At 38.2% G+C, this 16,705-nt stretch overlaps 3 protein-coding genes across 3 annotated transcripts; 2 read left to right on the forward strand and 1 right to left on the reverse strand.

The window, feature by feature from the left end:
* Positions 1 to 12: 12 nt before the first annotated feature.
* On the forward strand, positions 13 to 7,258 carry LOC6585190 (chloride intracellular channel exc-4). Its single transcript, XM_002010790.4, has 4 exons — positions 13 to 478; positions 6,084 to 6,593; positions 6,707 to 6,817; positions 6,892 to 7,258. The coding sequence occupies exons 1-4, from the start codon at positions 386 to 388 to the stop codon at positions 6,967 to 6,969; spliced, it is 792 nt and encodes a 263-aa protein (XP_002010826.1). The 5' UTR covers positions 13 to 385; the 3' UTR covers positions 6,970 to 7,258.
* A 1,637-nt stretch (positions 7,259 to 8,895) lies between these two features.
* LOC6585191 (peptidyl-prolyl cis-trans isomerase) lies at positions 8,896 to 10,850 on the forward strand. Its single transcript, XM_002010791.4, has 2 exons — positions 8,896 to 9,156; positions 10,324 to 10,850. The coding sequence occupies exons 1-2, from the start codon at positions 8,911 to 8,913 to the stop codon at positions 10,747 to 10,749; spliced, it is 672 nt and encodes a 223-aa protein (XP_002010827.2). The 5' UTR covers positions 8,896 to 8,910; the 3' UTR covers positions 10,750 to 10,850.
* A 718-nt stretch (positions 10,851 to 11,568) lies between these two features.
* LOC6585192 (WASH complex subunit 4) lies at positions 11,569 to 16,258 on the reverse strand. Its single transcript, XM_002010792.4, has 9 exons — positions 16,152 to 16,258; positions 15,573 to 16,087; positions 15,279 to 15,500; positions 14,116 to 15,219; positions 13,789 to 14,050; positions 13,568 to 13,722; positions 12,658 to 13,084; positions 12,377 to 12,585; positions 11,569 to 12,314 (listed from the first exon to the last, which is right to left on the reverse strand). The coding sequence occupies exons 1-9, from the start codon at positions 16,252 to 16,254 to the stop codon at positions 11,856 to 11,858; spliced, it is 3,456 nt and encodes a 1,151-aa protein (XP_002010828.3). The 5' UTR covers positions 16,255 to 16,258; the 3' UTR covers positions 11,569 to 11,855.
* Positions 16,259 to 16,705: the final 447 nt, after the last annotated feature.

Raw genomic sequence — 16,705 nt, forward strand, 5'->3', positions numbered from 1 at the left:
TATGAACAATCCAACACTATTTCATACTGTAACTATAGCAAACAGGCAGCACACCGCAATCGCTTGCAACGGGAAGCAAACGTAATTTTTTTAATACACACAAACACAATCGACACACACATACATATATACTGGCGTACTTAGGTACAGTGAATTTTGAATTAGTGTTTTGTGCTCGTGTGTGCATACATATTGGCAAATATAAATTAGAACAACAATAAAGAGCATAAGAAAAACACGTACGCACGTCACGCGGACGACGACGACGATAACGCACGGAAACAAAAAAAAAAAAGAATTGAAAAGAAGACACCGCAGTAAGAGCGTAAATTTCTAAGTTGTTAACAAGAAAGCTAAAGCTTTACAAAAAAAAAAAAAAAAAACCATGTCAGCCGCCGAAGTTGAGACACAGCCGCAGCAGGAGACGACGAACGGCACCAGCAAATATGATGTGCCCGAGATCGAATTGATCATTAAGGTGGGTTACTTAGCCAACCACATGCAATAACAGACATGTACACATGCATGCACATATTTATACATATGTATGTATGTATATATGCTTGTATTTCGCAGATTTCAATATGCGCGCTTTGCAAATTTTCAGTACATCCAAAAAGTGAAAATTATGTTGTTATTGTGTTGCAAATAACAGAATCAGCACAGACACCTTGTGCTTCTTCTCTGCTTCAGTGTCACTTGAAATACATATGCATATGTACATACATATATACATACTTTCATATATACAAATGTATTCATTATGCTCGTTTTTGGTCTTTTATTTATTCATCATCATCATTGTACTCTGCCGCCCCCTTTTGTATTGTCTGACCGTCTATCTGTCTGCTGGTCTGTTTGTTCTTCTTGTTTTTGTTATTAAGCTAAGCATCGCAAAAACTGGTTTCAACTCTCGCTCGCCCTCTCCGTCTCTGTCTCTCGCTCCTTCGCTCTTCTTTAAGTTCTCGGCCAGCTAAGCTCAACACACACATATACATATGCACATATATCTATGTATGTGTGCATGCTTCAATTTGCATTCGTAGTAACAGTAGCTGTGCTAAATATTCTTGCATTTGCTTTGCGTTTTAATTAATAAGTTCTTATCTGACATAAACTTTAATCGCATTTCATTACTTCAATTGCCTGACATCGCACACGTTCTTATTGCTTGTGCCTATCTGTGTGTGTGAGTGCGTGAGTGTGCTCCAATGTGTAGCTGTGGCTTCGAAATTTCTTGGCGCCTACGTCATGCAAAATCGAAGACGAAATCAACACTTCAACTCGAACATTTTGTTGTTTGCCAACGTAATTGTCTTTGCACACAGTCATTGTTGATTTTATTAGTTAAGCAGCCATTATTTAGGGCCTCATGTGAGCCGGGCTCTGGCAGCACTCCTCAAACGCCCACGTCTTGTATGCGACATTTGGCGCACCTTCGACAAACAATGCGCAGAAGAACGATGACTAATGCAACTCCAACTGCAGGGCATAGAGTTTGCCAATATCTACTACACCTACCACCACCCGCACCCCCTTAGCTACTTCCTGTTAGATTGAGAGAGAAAGTGAAAGATGGCTGCCTGAGCGAGCGCACCTGTTGAACTCAGTGCACTCTCTCAATGAAGCAGAAGCGTCTTTGACATAACACACACACACACACGTACATACATACATAGATAGAGAGAGCAACATGTACATGCCATTTGTAATCAAAGGAAAAACAACAATAAACGTAAATGTACAAATAAAGCGTTTAAGCAAAAAGTGAAAGTTCAATTTGGTTTGCGCCCAAATACATTGCGCCTGGTTGTTGCCGTTGTTATGTTGCATAGATGAAGAAAGCAGCAGCAACAGCAGCAGCAGCAGCAGTAGTAGCGGCATTCACTCTTCCCCAACAACTGGCTCTGCGCGCTGCTTGTCGCGTGCAGCAAACAAAACATATGTGTGTTCGGTTGTCCGAGGTCCAACAACAAACCAACAAAATACAACCATTGAACGCTAAACAGGTTTTTCTCGTGTGCAGTTTTCCGCCTCCTTGGCCAAAGCCAAAGGCCCAGCCGCAGTCATCGCCCACACAAACACACTCCATACAACACGTACAGACTCCATGTATGTATGTATTATTATATCTCAACGGCAACAATTGCGCTTATTGTTGTTCGCTTTGATGCAGACTTACCAAAAAAAAAAAAAAGAAAAAAGAAAAAGCAAAATTCAATGCCTTTTTGTTTGGCATCGAAAATGTATCGATATGTGTGGAAATTCCATGCAGTCTTAAGGTGTTAACTTTTTGCTCCGATAGTTAATTGTTATACCACACATACTGTGAATATATGCACATAAGTATGTATGTATGTATGTGCTTTATCGGCTTGACATGTGAGCATGGAGGCGCACAGCAAGCAAGCATATTCCCTTGCAATGCATTATGCATTATGTGCGCTCACTATCCACTCACGCGTCCATCTCTAAAGCGCTGCTCCATGACATTTAACAAAGCACGCAAGAGAGGCTTGTCTTGCCATTGCCATTGTTGTTGTTGTTGTTGTTGTTTGCTTTGTAGTTGGCGTGTGTGCAGATGCATTTCATTGACAAATTCAGAAAAAAAAAAAAAATAAATAAATAAACTCGCGCAATGCTCACATTTAATGTTGCTTGTCTTTTGCCTGTGTTCCTTTTTACATACATTTCGCAATGGAAAAATAATTTATTTTAGAAATTACTTAACATCGTTGTACTTTATCTTCAATGTTTACTAAAATAGCAATTAAGTCACAAAGTTCGCAAAATGAAATTGACAAGCGTCTCAGCACGCCATAAATAAAAATAATAATAGTAAGACATGAACATGAAGACGCGTCGCGAGCAGTACAACAACAACAACAAAGAATGGAAGAAAAAAAAAACCCATTAGCCATTTACCAATTTAGGCCAAGATACGAGCCAGCGAGCATTCTTGAAGCTCACGTTCCTTGCCTTCACTCACAAATGATTATAATTTTTATTATTATTTTATTTTGTGTTTTTGGCTATTACTTCATCACCTCGAAGCCGTTGCTCGTGCAGTTTCTATTTGGGCGAATGCTTCCGCCGCTACCCTGATAAGATATGTGTGTAAGTGTTGAAATATGCGGCAATTTGGATAGGGAGAAGCAAGAACAAGAAAGCTCCCAAACCCAAGGTTGACATCTCTTTCCCTCTCACTCTCATTTAGGCAGATTGCTTATGACAATAAAATATTGCGCGCTGCAGCTGTCAACGCGAACCGGTTCCAAAAATAACGCATTCTCTCAAACGAAGAACACGCACAGACTGCACAAATACAATCATATGTACATATTCAGGCATGTCGTGCGTTAGTATTTATGAGAGCTTTCCATATTTATTTATGATTGTTGTTGTTGCTACTCGCTCTAACCGTGCTGACAATTTGTGTTTTTTTTTTTTTATCTTATCTCACTTTTATTTCTGATGAATTACGTTGGCCCTTTTAGAATAACAAATTTAACGAAACAAGAATCGAAGATGATTCGTAGATGTTCTCTAACTACAGTGAGAAGGCAGAGCGAGAAAGAGATGGAAACCACACACACACATACACACACACATACACACACACACACAAACAAACTATAGATTTGTCTCGCTTGTGTGTGAATGATGCCATTTAAATTTTTGCGACGGCTGTCGTTGTTGCTTCTTTTCCGTAAACCGCAGTTGTTTTTTTTTTGCAAGTTAAATGAAATGTATTTAAAGAAAAAAAATAACGTTTTTATTGCTGATCATCGTTTGTTGCTTTTTGGGCAGGCGCATTTATTATATTTTCTTTTTCGGTTATGAGATTGCTGGTTTTATGCCACTTGACATTTGCCGACGCGGTCGCTTCTGGCATATTTTACGTTCGTCATTTCTATTTTCAATCGGCAAATGCAATTTTACAATCTTTTTTGAGCTGCATGCAATGGTGAAATGATGAAGAGCGAGCGAATGGCAGCGGCAAACACATCAACTTGACCTTTGCTGTAACCCCAAATGAGCGTGTTGTACAATTTATTTTGCAATTCATACAGCAATGTAATTACTTTTCAACCGCATTCACACGAGTGTGTACACCCTTGCATACACACACACGCACACAGTCACACACTTACATACATATGTATGTGTGGCTGCAAGTGCAAGTGAGAAAGTAATCAGGTCATTTGGGAATTTTATGTGTGACAAATGTGTGCACACACATACATACATACATATATACATATGTATGTATGTACATAGGTATAGAGACATGCACATGCAGGCGCTCGTATCAGTAAATATCAGCAAACAGTTAATAACATTGCTGGGCGTTCACCGGCTGCTAATAATGCGACAAGGCACATATACAATATTTCTGCCACAATATAAAATAAACCGTTAAAGCGCCAAGCGTTAAATGCTTTGAGTGACGACGCACCCGTGACGACGCTCCCCTTTCATTCCACCTTCATAGCGACGCACGCATCAGTGCTTAATAGGGGGCGGCGTGGGCGCGGCTTCTTTAGCTACACACATGCATAAGCCTACAATGTGTGTGTGTGTAAATAGCTATAAATATTTATATGTATGTACATACATACATGTAGTTATTTTTATGTATGATAAATTTTAAAATGATTGATTGTGTAAGTGTGTATGTGCGTGTGCGTGTGAAGCTATTAAGCTTTTAATGATATTTTTTGTGAATACATGTTAATTAGTTCTTATTTAAAACTATTAACATAATTGCCAAGAATAATTGATGCGCGTAAGTGCTAAATCAGCTGATTACGAGCGTTTAGCTGCGCACAGGTAATCGCAGCCAATTCAATTATTTAGCTACATTTGGCCGACTGGCGACTATTACAAGATTTCTATTTTAGGCAGCAGCTGGCCGGCAACCTTGTAAGCAATGTACGCTGTAAATGGAGTTGTATTGCACTGAGCAAACACACACACACACATGCGGACAAACACAATTACTTGAGTTTATCTAACACAAATAAGCGAGCATGCATGCATGCATGCATGTGTGTGTGTGTGTGTGTGTGTGTGTGTGTGTGTGTGTGTGTGTATGCGCACATATAAATTACCGGCTGTCGATAAATCAACAAGTCAAGCTAAGAGAGCAAAGCTGATGACATCATCATCCCACATTTGCTGGTCAAATGCCACGCAGGCGTGCCCGCCGTTCGCATGCAAAATAATGGCGGCCAGGAACTGTCTGTGTGCACTTCCTTCTGGCGGCAAGCGGATATCGATGCCGGCACACAGACACATGCATATGGGTGTGTTTACATATTTGTGTGGCTGTGTGTGTGTGTGTGTGCATATATCATGCGCCAACAATTCATCACGCAAAATGATATTATGAATGATGATGTCACATGATTAAATCTATATTGCAAACAGCAATTGACGAACTAACGATGTGATAATAATAATAAATAAATAAAAATCTATGAAAATAGTCAAAAATCAAATTGCGAATTATAAAAATAATCAAAAGTCAAACAAAAGAACTATAAAAATAAACAATTGCAAAAAACGAAAATAACAATAGATATAATTTAAAAAATAAATAAATAAATAAAATAAATAAATAAATAAATAAATAAATAAAATAAATAAATAAAATAAAATAAAAATAATAATAATAAAGACTAAGAAAAAAAAATAATAAAAGTAAAAGTAAATAATAAATTATTATAATTTGAAAAATACCAAAACTCAATTACAAAATACTAAATAAAAATACAAAAGCAAAATTCATCATAATCCACTGTATTTCGTCTCTTGACAATATGCAAAACAATATAAATTATTATACTGGTTTGCTTTGAACATTGTGCCGTGCTTTGTTGTTTATTTTATCGAGCGGCCACTGTACGTTGACTTATTTCATTAAAACGAATTTGATTTATTTGTTTGCTAAACGCCTGGCACGCGATCGCCATTTATTGTAGATAATTTATACTCATGTATGTGTGCGTGTATATTTATATAAAACGATACTTGACCCAATTAATATTGATATAAATTAATTAATTATCGTTAACTAGGCCTCGACCATTGATGGACGTCGCAAGGGCGCCTGCCTGTTCTGCCAGGAGTACTTCATGGATCTGTATCTGCTGGCCGAGCTGAAGACAATCAGTCTGAAGGTGACCACAGTGGACATGCAGAAACCGCCGCCAGATTTCCGCACCAACTTCGAGGCGACGCATCCGCCGATCCTGATTGACAACGGCCTGGCCATACTGGAGAACGAGAAGATCGAGCGGCACATCATGAAGCATATACCCGGCGGCTACAATCTGTTCGTGCAGGACAAGGAGGTGGCGACGCTAATTGAGAATTTGTATGTGAAATTGAAGCTGATGCTGGTGAAGAAGGACGAGGCCAAGAACAATGCGCTGCTCACCCATCTGCGCAAGATCAACGATCATTTGGCCAATCGCAACACTCGCTTCCTGACGGGCGACACCATGTGCTGCTTCGACTGTGAGCTGATGCCGCGCCTGCAGCACATTCGCGTCGCTGGCAAATACTTTGTTGACTTTGAGATACCGGTAAGTGGCTAAAGCTCTAGTTCTCTATTACACCTGTTAACACTTTCCCTGTCTCTCTCTCTCTCTCTAACTCTCTCTCTGTCTGTCTGTCTGTCTCTTTCGCTTTCGTGCAGACACATTTGACGGCGCTGTGGCGATACATGTATCACATGTATCAGCTGGACGCATTCACACAATCATGCCCAGCCGATCAGGACATTATAAATCACTATAAGCTGCAACAGGTGAGTGGATGAATACTTTAACTAGGCACTGTAACTAAAGTATCCCATCTCTCTGTCTGTCTCTCCCTCTACAGAGTCTCAAAATGAAGAAGCACGAGGAGCTGGAGACGCCCACGTTTACCACATCCATTCCAATTGATATTTCGGAGTAAAGTTTTCTAGAGCCATGCACAGTTATTATTATTTTAAACTTTTATTATTTTTTTTTGACAACTTTACAACTATATCTACTATATATATCAGCTACTTTATATAGAGAACAACTTCTGAATGACAACCGTACGAAAAAGAAAACAAAAACATAAATGTATATGTATATATATGTACTTATATAATATATACATGTATATATATATGTCTATATGTATACCACATAACTATAATATATTATATAAACGCGAGTTTTGTAAGCAGCCACCGTTGCCTTTCTTAAAATTTTAATTTACATTTGACTTTGTGTATTTTTAACTTAATTGCCCGCCTGCGTGAACGTATTGTTTAATTAATTAATTAATTAATTTACCTATATATATATATATATATATATATATATATATATATATATATATATATATATCTGTATATGTATGTATTTGATATACATTGGCATTACACATACATGTGTATGTATTTAATACAGCTGTGAAAGCTATTCAAACCCTTAACGTTCTTTGAGTCCTCCCAGAAACCCGCCACCTCGCCTCTCCCTGACAACTCCTTCTTATTAGATATTTTTATTTTTGTTCTTTATTTCAGCAAGGAGCTTTTCTATGTAGGCAATCAATATTATTGTTTAGCTTTTTTTAAATCTTTTTTTTTTTTTTTTTATTTGCTTTATTATTTTGGCTCCCTGGCGCAAGTTGCCATTTTGTTTGCTTTTAATTTTTATTTAATACCATAACAAGGAAAAAACTAAAAAAAAAAAAAAGATATAAGAATATGAGAAGAGGAAATTAAGAGTATTTTTTGTATTAAGTGAGAAATTATAAATAAAATACAAACAATTTGAAATACACACATGGGTTTTTTTAATTTGGGAAACTTTGACCAATTGAAGAATGTATACATATGTATAATACATGCAAAATGTTGCATTAAAAAATAAACATTTAATTTTGATTTTATTTACGTCTTCTATTAGATTGGGAAGAATTCTTCTGAAAGCAGACAAAAAATCAAAGACAAAAATGTTTAAAACAAAACAGTTCTAAACAAAAACAATTTTTTTTTTTCATAATATTTTAGCTACGTATTTGGTATTAATATAAATTATAATACAGCAAAAAACATTAGGCTTTATAAATTCCTTAATATTTAAAGCTTTGCTTTAACCATGATCTTGAATGATCGCCAAGTTGAAGCTTCGCAAAATAAGATTTTAGCAACTGATATGCCGAAAATTGAGGAAAACAATCGCAGGTACTCCTAAAATAAATTATGCGAATAAAATAACATTTGAGAAAACCGGGAGCTAGATAAATCAAAATTTATGACAACCCTAACCCTAACAACCCTTTTTTGTCACTGTGTATATTCCTTCAATTGGAATCGATAACACTATAAAATGAATAAGAGTCCCGATATACAGAGATATCGATAACAATTGCTGCAATGTGTTCAATTGGTAATTGTTATGGAACTACTTATCGAACAATTTTAATTTAAAAAATATATTTTGAAGATCTAAATGTTACGAGCTTTAAAATACATTTTCATTGCAGAACTTGTATTTTTTTTTTTTTAGTATTTTTTAACTTTCATTTTCGTTAAGATCTAATAAGATTGAATTTCGATTTCGATTCCGCCACCTAGTTTGAATATTCAGTAAAAAGAAATAGCACATATGGGAATACCATAATGATATCTTTGTTAGCACATAAGACAATCTATTCAATTTATTTTCTTTTTTTCAAATATATTGAAAAATATATCGCATGCAATATGCGCAAGACAATGATCGCGGAACCAGACTGGTTCAAATGTTTTCACCCTCGTTATTGTGATATAACAACGGATGATGGAATGAAATGACTAAGAAACGGTTCCAAGTGCCTCGTGTACGTTAGTGATAGACAAGCGGGCACACTTCCACGATGGTATTTTTAGGTGCAACTCTGCTTCGTAACATTCACAAGTCGTCGGCACTTCGCTTAGCTGGGTCCGCCATTTTACCTCAAAAATCTATAACCCCAGCTCGAATTGCCAGTAACAGAGGTCAGTTGCAATTTGGAATTCAGTTTGTTCGCGAATATTCGAAGCAGTCCAAAATGAGTACTTTACCGCGAGTATTCTTCGATATGACCGCCGATGGCGAGCCCGTCGGTAGGATAGTAATGGAGGTGAGTTTACTAATTTTGCCGGTTTTTTTATTTTTCATCGTTATTTGCAATTTGACAATAGACTGTTAACTTTTTGCAGTAATTTAACATAAGTATGTATGTATATGTACGTATGTGTATACATATGTATGTATCTAGTATACACGTGTGTACGTGCATATGCATACATGCATGTATTTTTGTGTACATACACTAATTTTTTACCAGAGTTTACAGTATGTTTGCACGAGAGAATGAGAGAGAGAGAGACACGTGATTAACTATTTATATTGTAGGCATACTGTGTCCTTTCGTACTCACATACTGAAACTAATTACATTAAATACACAAGTGCATATTTGTCTATGCATACATATGTGTGTGTCTATGACTTCAAGTGGCAATTACCGTTTAGTCACCTTTGAGTTTGTGTATACACGAGTACATATACATTTCAATCAAAAATGCATGTATTCAGGTACATCTGCATGTATGTATGTATACACACACACACCGGGCTAAATGGGCGTGTATGTGTTGAGATAGCGCAATTAAAGTTCGCCGCTTATATTTTTAGTTGCCGAGTTGAATATATGCCAAGTAATGCAGCTCATATCACCTTTTTTTTCTAAGTTAATACAATGAAGAAAATAAGAAGTGACAAAAATGCCGGCATTTGTACATACATATGGATGTACACACAAATCAATACAGGCAAACATAACCTCAATTTCTAAACGTAGAAAGGCTGCTTGTATGTCATGCGATACATGCTTGCATATGTGTGTGTGTGTGTAAGAATACAGTAAACCCGTTTGACTTTGATGAACAAAGTTGATAGAAAGAAATGATTTTATTTTGATGATGTAATTGGCTTACGTCAATTTCATTTTTTAAATATATATTTTAGCATTTAGACAATAGACGATTTCAGTGACATTCCACGCGCTAACTCTCCGCTGCAATTTGCCGTATTTGACTATGTGAGTGTGAGAGAGCGAGAGAGTGTGTGTGTATCTGTGTGTGCGTGTGTGCATACATGTAGTTTTGGTAATTTTCCGGTCATTGTACATTGTACATTATATGTACATATGTATATATTTATTAATATATGTGCATGCATTTGATTTCATTTGACACTTGTCTGATTTGATTTATTTATTCATTATTTCGATTTCGATTTTCTAGCTGCGCTCTGACGTCGTGCCGAAGACAGCGGAGAATTTCCGTGCTCTGTGCACCGGCGAGAAGGGCTTTGGCTACAAGGGCTCCAGTTTCCATCGCGTCATTCCAAACTTCATGTGCCAGGGCGGCGATTTCACCAACCACAATGGCACTGGCGGCAAGTCCATCTATGGCAACAAGTTCCCCGATGAGAACTTCCGCCTGAAGCACACCGGCCCCGGCATCCTGTCGATGGCGAACGCTGGCGCCAACACCAACGGCTCCCAGTTCTTCATTTGCACCGTGAAGACCGCTTGGCTGGACAACAAGCATGTCGTCTTCGGCGAGGTCGTCGAGGGCCTTGACGTCGTCAAGAAGATCGAGTCTTACGGCTCACAGTCCGGCAAGACCTCAAAGAAAATTGTGGTCGAGGACTGTGGTGCACTTTAAGCTGGAAATTCTGCTAAGACGAAAACCCGTTCGCATTTTCTCCAATTTTTTTTTTACCAATTACTGTAATAATATGAAATACACAACATATTTTCAATAGACATTTTATGTTATCAATCAATATACATATGTATGTATGAATATATATTACATATAATATAAGGGGCAACTTTTCAGGTAAACATTGTCAATGCAAGATAGAATCGCACAATAGTGTACCTTACGCGTCTGATTGTAATACCAGCACTACTCGGTACCAAAAACGATTCTAAACAGACTAACTAAAAAAAAAAAAAAAAAGAAAAGAAAACGAAGAGAACAAAGAAGTGAAACTAACCCAATTGGCGTGACTATCATATGAGATCTAAATTGAATGTTGAATTCAAGCACTTTGTACTATTTGTGTTTAATCCTAAGTGTAACGCTATGAAAATTCTATCGTAATATCTAAATATTGTATGCGCACTCGAAGGACTTCGTGTGCGTCGTTAACTCACAAGGACGCGACCTTCGTGTCCAGTTGTTGTATTTTTCATGCATTTACATATTTATACATACATATATACCCTTTGTGATTTGACACAATTTGAAGAACTTGCAGTAGCATGAAGTGCCCTCAGTAATAACTAACCATAACATGTAGTCTAACAACAAGTTAAACCAGCTAACTTACATGGATAACAAATGTTTTTTGAAACTCAATTTTACCAAACGTCAAATTTATAATTTCGTCTTAATAAAGTGAAATTAGAAAAGGAAAATATAAAAAATATAACCAAATCCAAACAGACTTTTACTCCAAATGAATCTAAATATTAATATAATATTTTTCAATTTATTTTACAAACATTATGAGAGATGGGTTCCATAATCTGGGAAGCGCGAATCTTGTTCCAAAAATATCACAAGCACAAGATTATTTACTTTAACAATTTTGATAAATTTCATTAACATTTTGTCGATTTTGAAATACATGAACTGAGCTGAGCTCGGTTTTTATAAGTGTAAAATTTAAAAAAAAAATTCAATATATATAATATAGTATATCTTTAAACGTAGTAACAAATTCTAAACTTGATCTTCAGCTTTGGCTCCAATATGGAGCTCTATTGAAAAAAGATTTCCGCACTGCTCAAGGTGGCATAGAGTAAATTGTATTCCTGCTCAAAGGCATTCACGTGCCTCTCGGTGATGGCGACAGTTTGGAGTAGCTTCTCGTCGATGGCCGTTGGGTGTGTGGAATTGCTCGGATTCTTGGCTTGTGTGGCCAGCGTATTCTTGAGCTTCATGCGTTCGGCATTTAGTTGATGTGTGGTCGTCAGTTGCCAGCCGAGCTCATGGAAGTCACCCAGCTGATTCAGCATGTTGAGAATGTAGACGAGGCCGATGGCAAAGCCATCCTCGAATAGCGAACACTTTGATTGATCCTTTTTGTACATTTTCAGTTTCTCCTTGACCCGATAGTCGATGTAGTTCATGATCAGAGCGGGCGCGATGAGAAAGAATGTGCGCAGGTGATGATTGTGTGGATTGCAAAGGAATGGCTGGAATCCTTGCATCAATAGCTGTGCAAGTAAACCAAAAATTAGGCATAATCCTAAACGAATTGAAGTTAAAGTAGCTATACCTTAAAGTAGTTGGTGCAGTCCGAATAGCATTCTTTGAGATGCTCCACACTCTTCTCGTATTCCCTGATGGAGCCCATGGTCGTCGGGTCCAAATCTTTGGCCTCGCCGCGCATAAAGTTGCTGTGGAATCTGGACATGAAGGAGCGGCTTCTAAAGTTGGCGTTTTTGCTGCCCGATTGCAGCAGACGTACATAGCCCACGGCATTGCCTGCAGCCGGATAATGGCGGATAATAAATTTGATTTTTTTAAAATGATTTTATGAGTCTATCAAAAACCTACCAACTTGTGTTATAACCTTCCTAAATAGATCCATATACGTCTCGCCATTGCTGGACACGCCCAGTTTGCGTATTTTCTTGATGAAGCTCTCGGCCCTCTCGTAAGGATACGATTGGTAGGGTTTCTTATGCTTCTGCTCGGCATGATAGCGATACTCCTTTAGGAGTCGCGACTTAATATGCTCATCGTGCAAGAATGTTGAGAACGTATAGAACTTCTGGCGTAAGAACTGATAGATGAAATTCACGGTCGTATTTATAATGCCCGTGCCATGGGTCTGCACGGAATTGGCCACATGACGCGTTCCGATTATATCCAAATGCTTGTTCCGACTCTGCATCTCCACAAACAGTTGCAAATTCATATTGTAGGCGTAGGAGGAGGCAAACGTGTGGATATTGCGCATTATCTGAAGGACGTCAATGCCCTAAGTAAAATAAAGTAAAGATTTGATATATTAAGGGATACGAATTTGGATAATAATTATGAAGTCTGTATAGATTTAATATTAATTGTAAAAAAAAAGGAAGAGCTGATATATATAAAAGTTTGCAGTATGGATAATAGTTATGCATTCTCGGATAAAAAATATGGATAAAGAATATGTAGAATATGGATAAAAATATGTTTGTCTATATACAAATTTTGCGTACTTTTTAAAAAACATCTAAGCAGGCATCAAATATTTCGGATAAATATATCCTAAATGGTACGGATACGCCCGTTTTACAGATTTCAATTTCCAGATGTTCGACAATGTTTGCGAAAAAGGGTACAAAAGTGCTCAATCCCTTATCCATGTACCTATCTAAACCAGTTTATGTCGTTACGGATTATCTTTACATCATTTTTGAGCTCTTATCCAAGCTGTTTTACAATGAACTATACAATATATATTTAGTTACGTCACCTGATCAATTATCTGATTGGGCAAGTAGTCGTCGACAGGCCGTAGTTGTAGTAATTTATTGGCGAGATGACGCATCTTCTCATATGACTTCCAATCGTGAGGCGCAATCGTTGTTAAATTATAGAACGTGGCCGTAAAATAGTTCTCAAGGTTATCTAGCAGTAAGACAAGGTGAGTAACTCTCCACATACATATGCATATAGACTATAGTAATTGTAAACCTTTTAGTATGTTATAAGCGCCGTTCACTTCTGTTGCCGGCACCTGGATGCAGCTCCTGTAATCGATCGTTGTTTGTGTGAACGGATGCTCCTGACTGAGGAATAGATGGGACAGCGCCTCGACACGCAGCAGATACTCCAGATGATTGCACAGGAAGTCCCGCTCGCAGTCCAGTAATTTCTGTGTGGTCAGACAGCTCCCATCGCTGAGCTGGAATAAGCCCAGATTTTTGTCCAATTTACTGCTGGCTGCAAACAGATTCTAATTTTAGAGAAATGTGTATTAGTCAAGGATAGAAGATGGGCATACAAAATCGCTGCTCCAACCTGCAGTTGATAGGGATTATGCTGCTGCTGCACATACTCCTTGAGCCCGGCTTCGGAGGCCAGCGCCAACGCGTCGTAATTGCTGATCAGCTGCGTCGCATCGAACTGGCCCAGCATATTCCTTTGCAGACGACAGAGATTGTGGGTGCGCTGCGAAATGGACTTGAGCAGCTTCTGCTTGTCGGCGGGCAGTGTGCGATCCTTGTCCAGATATTCGCTGAGCGCCAGATTCACCATGTTCAGTTGCCGTTTGTTGGGATAGCCCTTGATGGACTTCTCCGACAATTTCAGGGTAGTCAAAATACTCATCTTTTTCTGCATTAGCTTGAGATCCACAATACTCTTCTTGGTCAGCATGAGGAGATGCTGAATCTTTTGCTTTTGCCATTGCAGCAGGCTGCTCATGAAGCGTATGCACAATGTTTGATTGTCAGCAAAGATTTTCTGCAGCACTTGCAGGTATTGCATGAGCTTACAGATCGTGAATAGGGTGGCCTTGCCTACGGGCAGATTCAGGGTCAAATGCCGCTTGATGAGGCCGTCGATGAGGTTATTCACCTGGTTAGCATAGCCCTGCCCCTGGATGATCAGCTTCGAGAAGCTCTTCAGCTGGTCAAAGGAGCCGGTCGTGAACATCCTTTGCATGCTGATCGACCACAGGGTCAGTTGGGTGCCCAGTTGGCGACAGGTCTTGAAATCGTTGCCGTTTATCCGCTCCACTGTGGCCAGATATTGCTTGAGGTTATCATGTGGCTTGTCCTGCGCCTTGAGCAGCGTCTTCGCGTGCTTGGCGATGAATGCCTGCGGTGACCAATAGACGTTTCGCTCCAAGGACACACGCTGATAGCGCAGCAGTGTGTCCAGGGCGTTCTTCAGCAGCTTGCCATCGAGCAGAATGCCCAGCTGATGCAGCACGCAGATAAATGCAGTGAGTCGCAGCAAATGCTTGGGGTCCTCGTAGTGCTTAAATTCGTGCGCCTGATTCGCTTCCAGGCAGCTCATCAGCTTGCGTATATAGGCATTGGAATGTTGCGTTATATAATTAACATTGGCATCCTTCATATTCAGCTGTCGCTTGGTCTCCAGCAAGCTGTGCAGGAATATCTATAAAATAGGACAATTTAGTTAACCTATATCTATTTGTTATGGTCTTCCTAGTTTACCCGAAAGATATTGCCAGTTATCACATTTTCTATATCATTGAGCGATGTCTCCAGGCCATTTAGCTCGAAGCTGCTGCAGCGCTCAAATGTTTCACTGTTCTTGGCCAACGTCTGAAGCCATTTCCTGTAGAAGCTCCATTTGTTCGATAGATTCGACTGCTCGGTGATCTCGTTAAAGGTCACAATGTGCTGCAGCAGCTCGGCCATTGCATCAAAGATATTCTGCACAAAAATATGCAAATACAGTTAACAGTTAATAGGAATTCATTTACCGTTATATCCTACGATACTCACAAAGAGATGCGCCTCGTGTATATCGATAGCGATGGACGCATAGCTTGTGATTTGCATCCAAATATTCTGGAGCACAGCAATCGCTCGCTTGAGCATGAAATACACCTGACAGAAGAAATCAATGGCTGAGCTCATTTTACACAGTATGTGCTCGAGGCTCATGTTCGGACTTATGCCTAATGAAATTTGCAGAGTCTCTATCTGGTTGCTCGTGCTCAGGAATTTCAATTGCAATTGTTGTGCGATTTGTGTTAAGTCGTTGCACTGATTACACAAATTGGACAAAGTTGTGAGTGGTTTGTTGGCCAGCAGCTCTGGCTCAGTGAGTCTCAGGTTGAAGAATCCATTTATGCTATCGTTCTCTATGTACTTAATCTCAATAGCCGGCACTACTGATGTCAACAATTGCTCTTCTGTGCCATTGTTGAGCATTTGTTTTCGTAACAATTGCATTTTGCTATCGTGTTGCTCCATAAATGTGCCATAATCCTTTAGAATGTCTTCGGCAAATATAGCTACATTAGGGAAGGTCAAAATTAATGCAGAGCAATGTGATTAGATTGCACATTAAGTACATACATAAGGAACTTTGTTTCATTTTACTGTTTGTAATTTTTTTCAGATTTGACTTTTCTTTGTTATTAATCGAACCGATGACATATTTTAAATGGGCGAGTTTCATCTGAGCTATCGATATTTGAATTTTAGATATTTTCAAATACCGACTAAAAAATACTACACATTCACTTGTTTGTTTTGACTGATTATTTTCCTATTGGATTGAGTGTCTGTGAGACACTTGGTTAAAACTTTAACTGGAATTTATACTTTAAATTATAATCTATAATTATAATATAATTATCATATAAATTAATTATAATTTGCTATAGTTAACATATGAGAGATAGTTGATGTGTTGCTTAGAGTTTTTATTATGTCATTTTACTTTAGTGATGAACATGAACTTAAAACATTTAAGATTTGGTCAATAATCTTCTTCAAATTTCTTTTTTAAAATTGAAGAACCGTTGATTTTGGTGGAATGGCCGTTTCTCTGGTATTTTTGTGGAACGTGTCCCTTATCGATTTATCATTCTGAGCAGCTTAAGCATCGATATATTTGCATATAAGAA

This window comes from Drosophila mojavensis, unplaced genomic scaffold (genome assembly GCF_018153725.1).
Source record: "Drosophila mojavensis isolate 15081-1352.22 unplaced genomic scaffold, ASM1815372v1 contig_136, whole genome shotgun sequence".
Lineage (NCBI taxonomy): Eukaryota > Metazoa > Arthropoda > Insecta > Diptera > Drosophilidae > Drosophila > Drosophila mojavensis.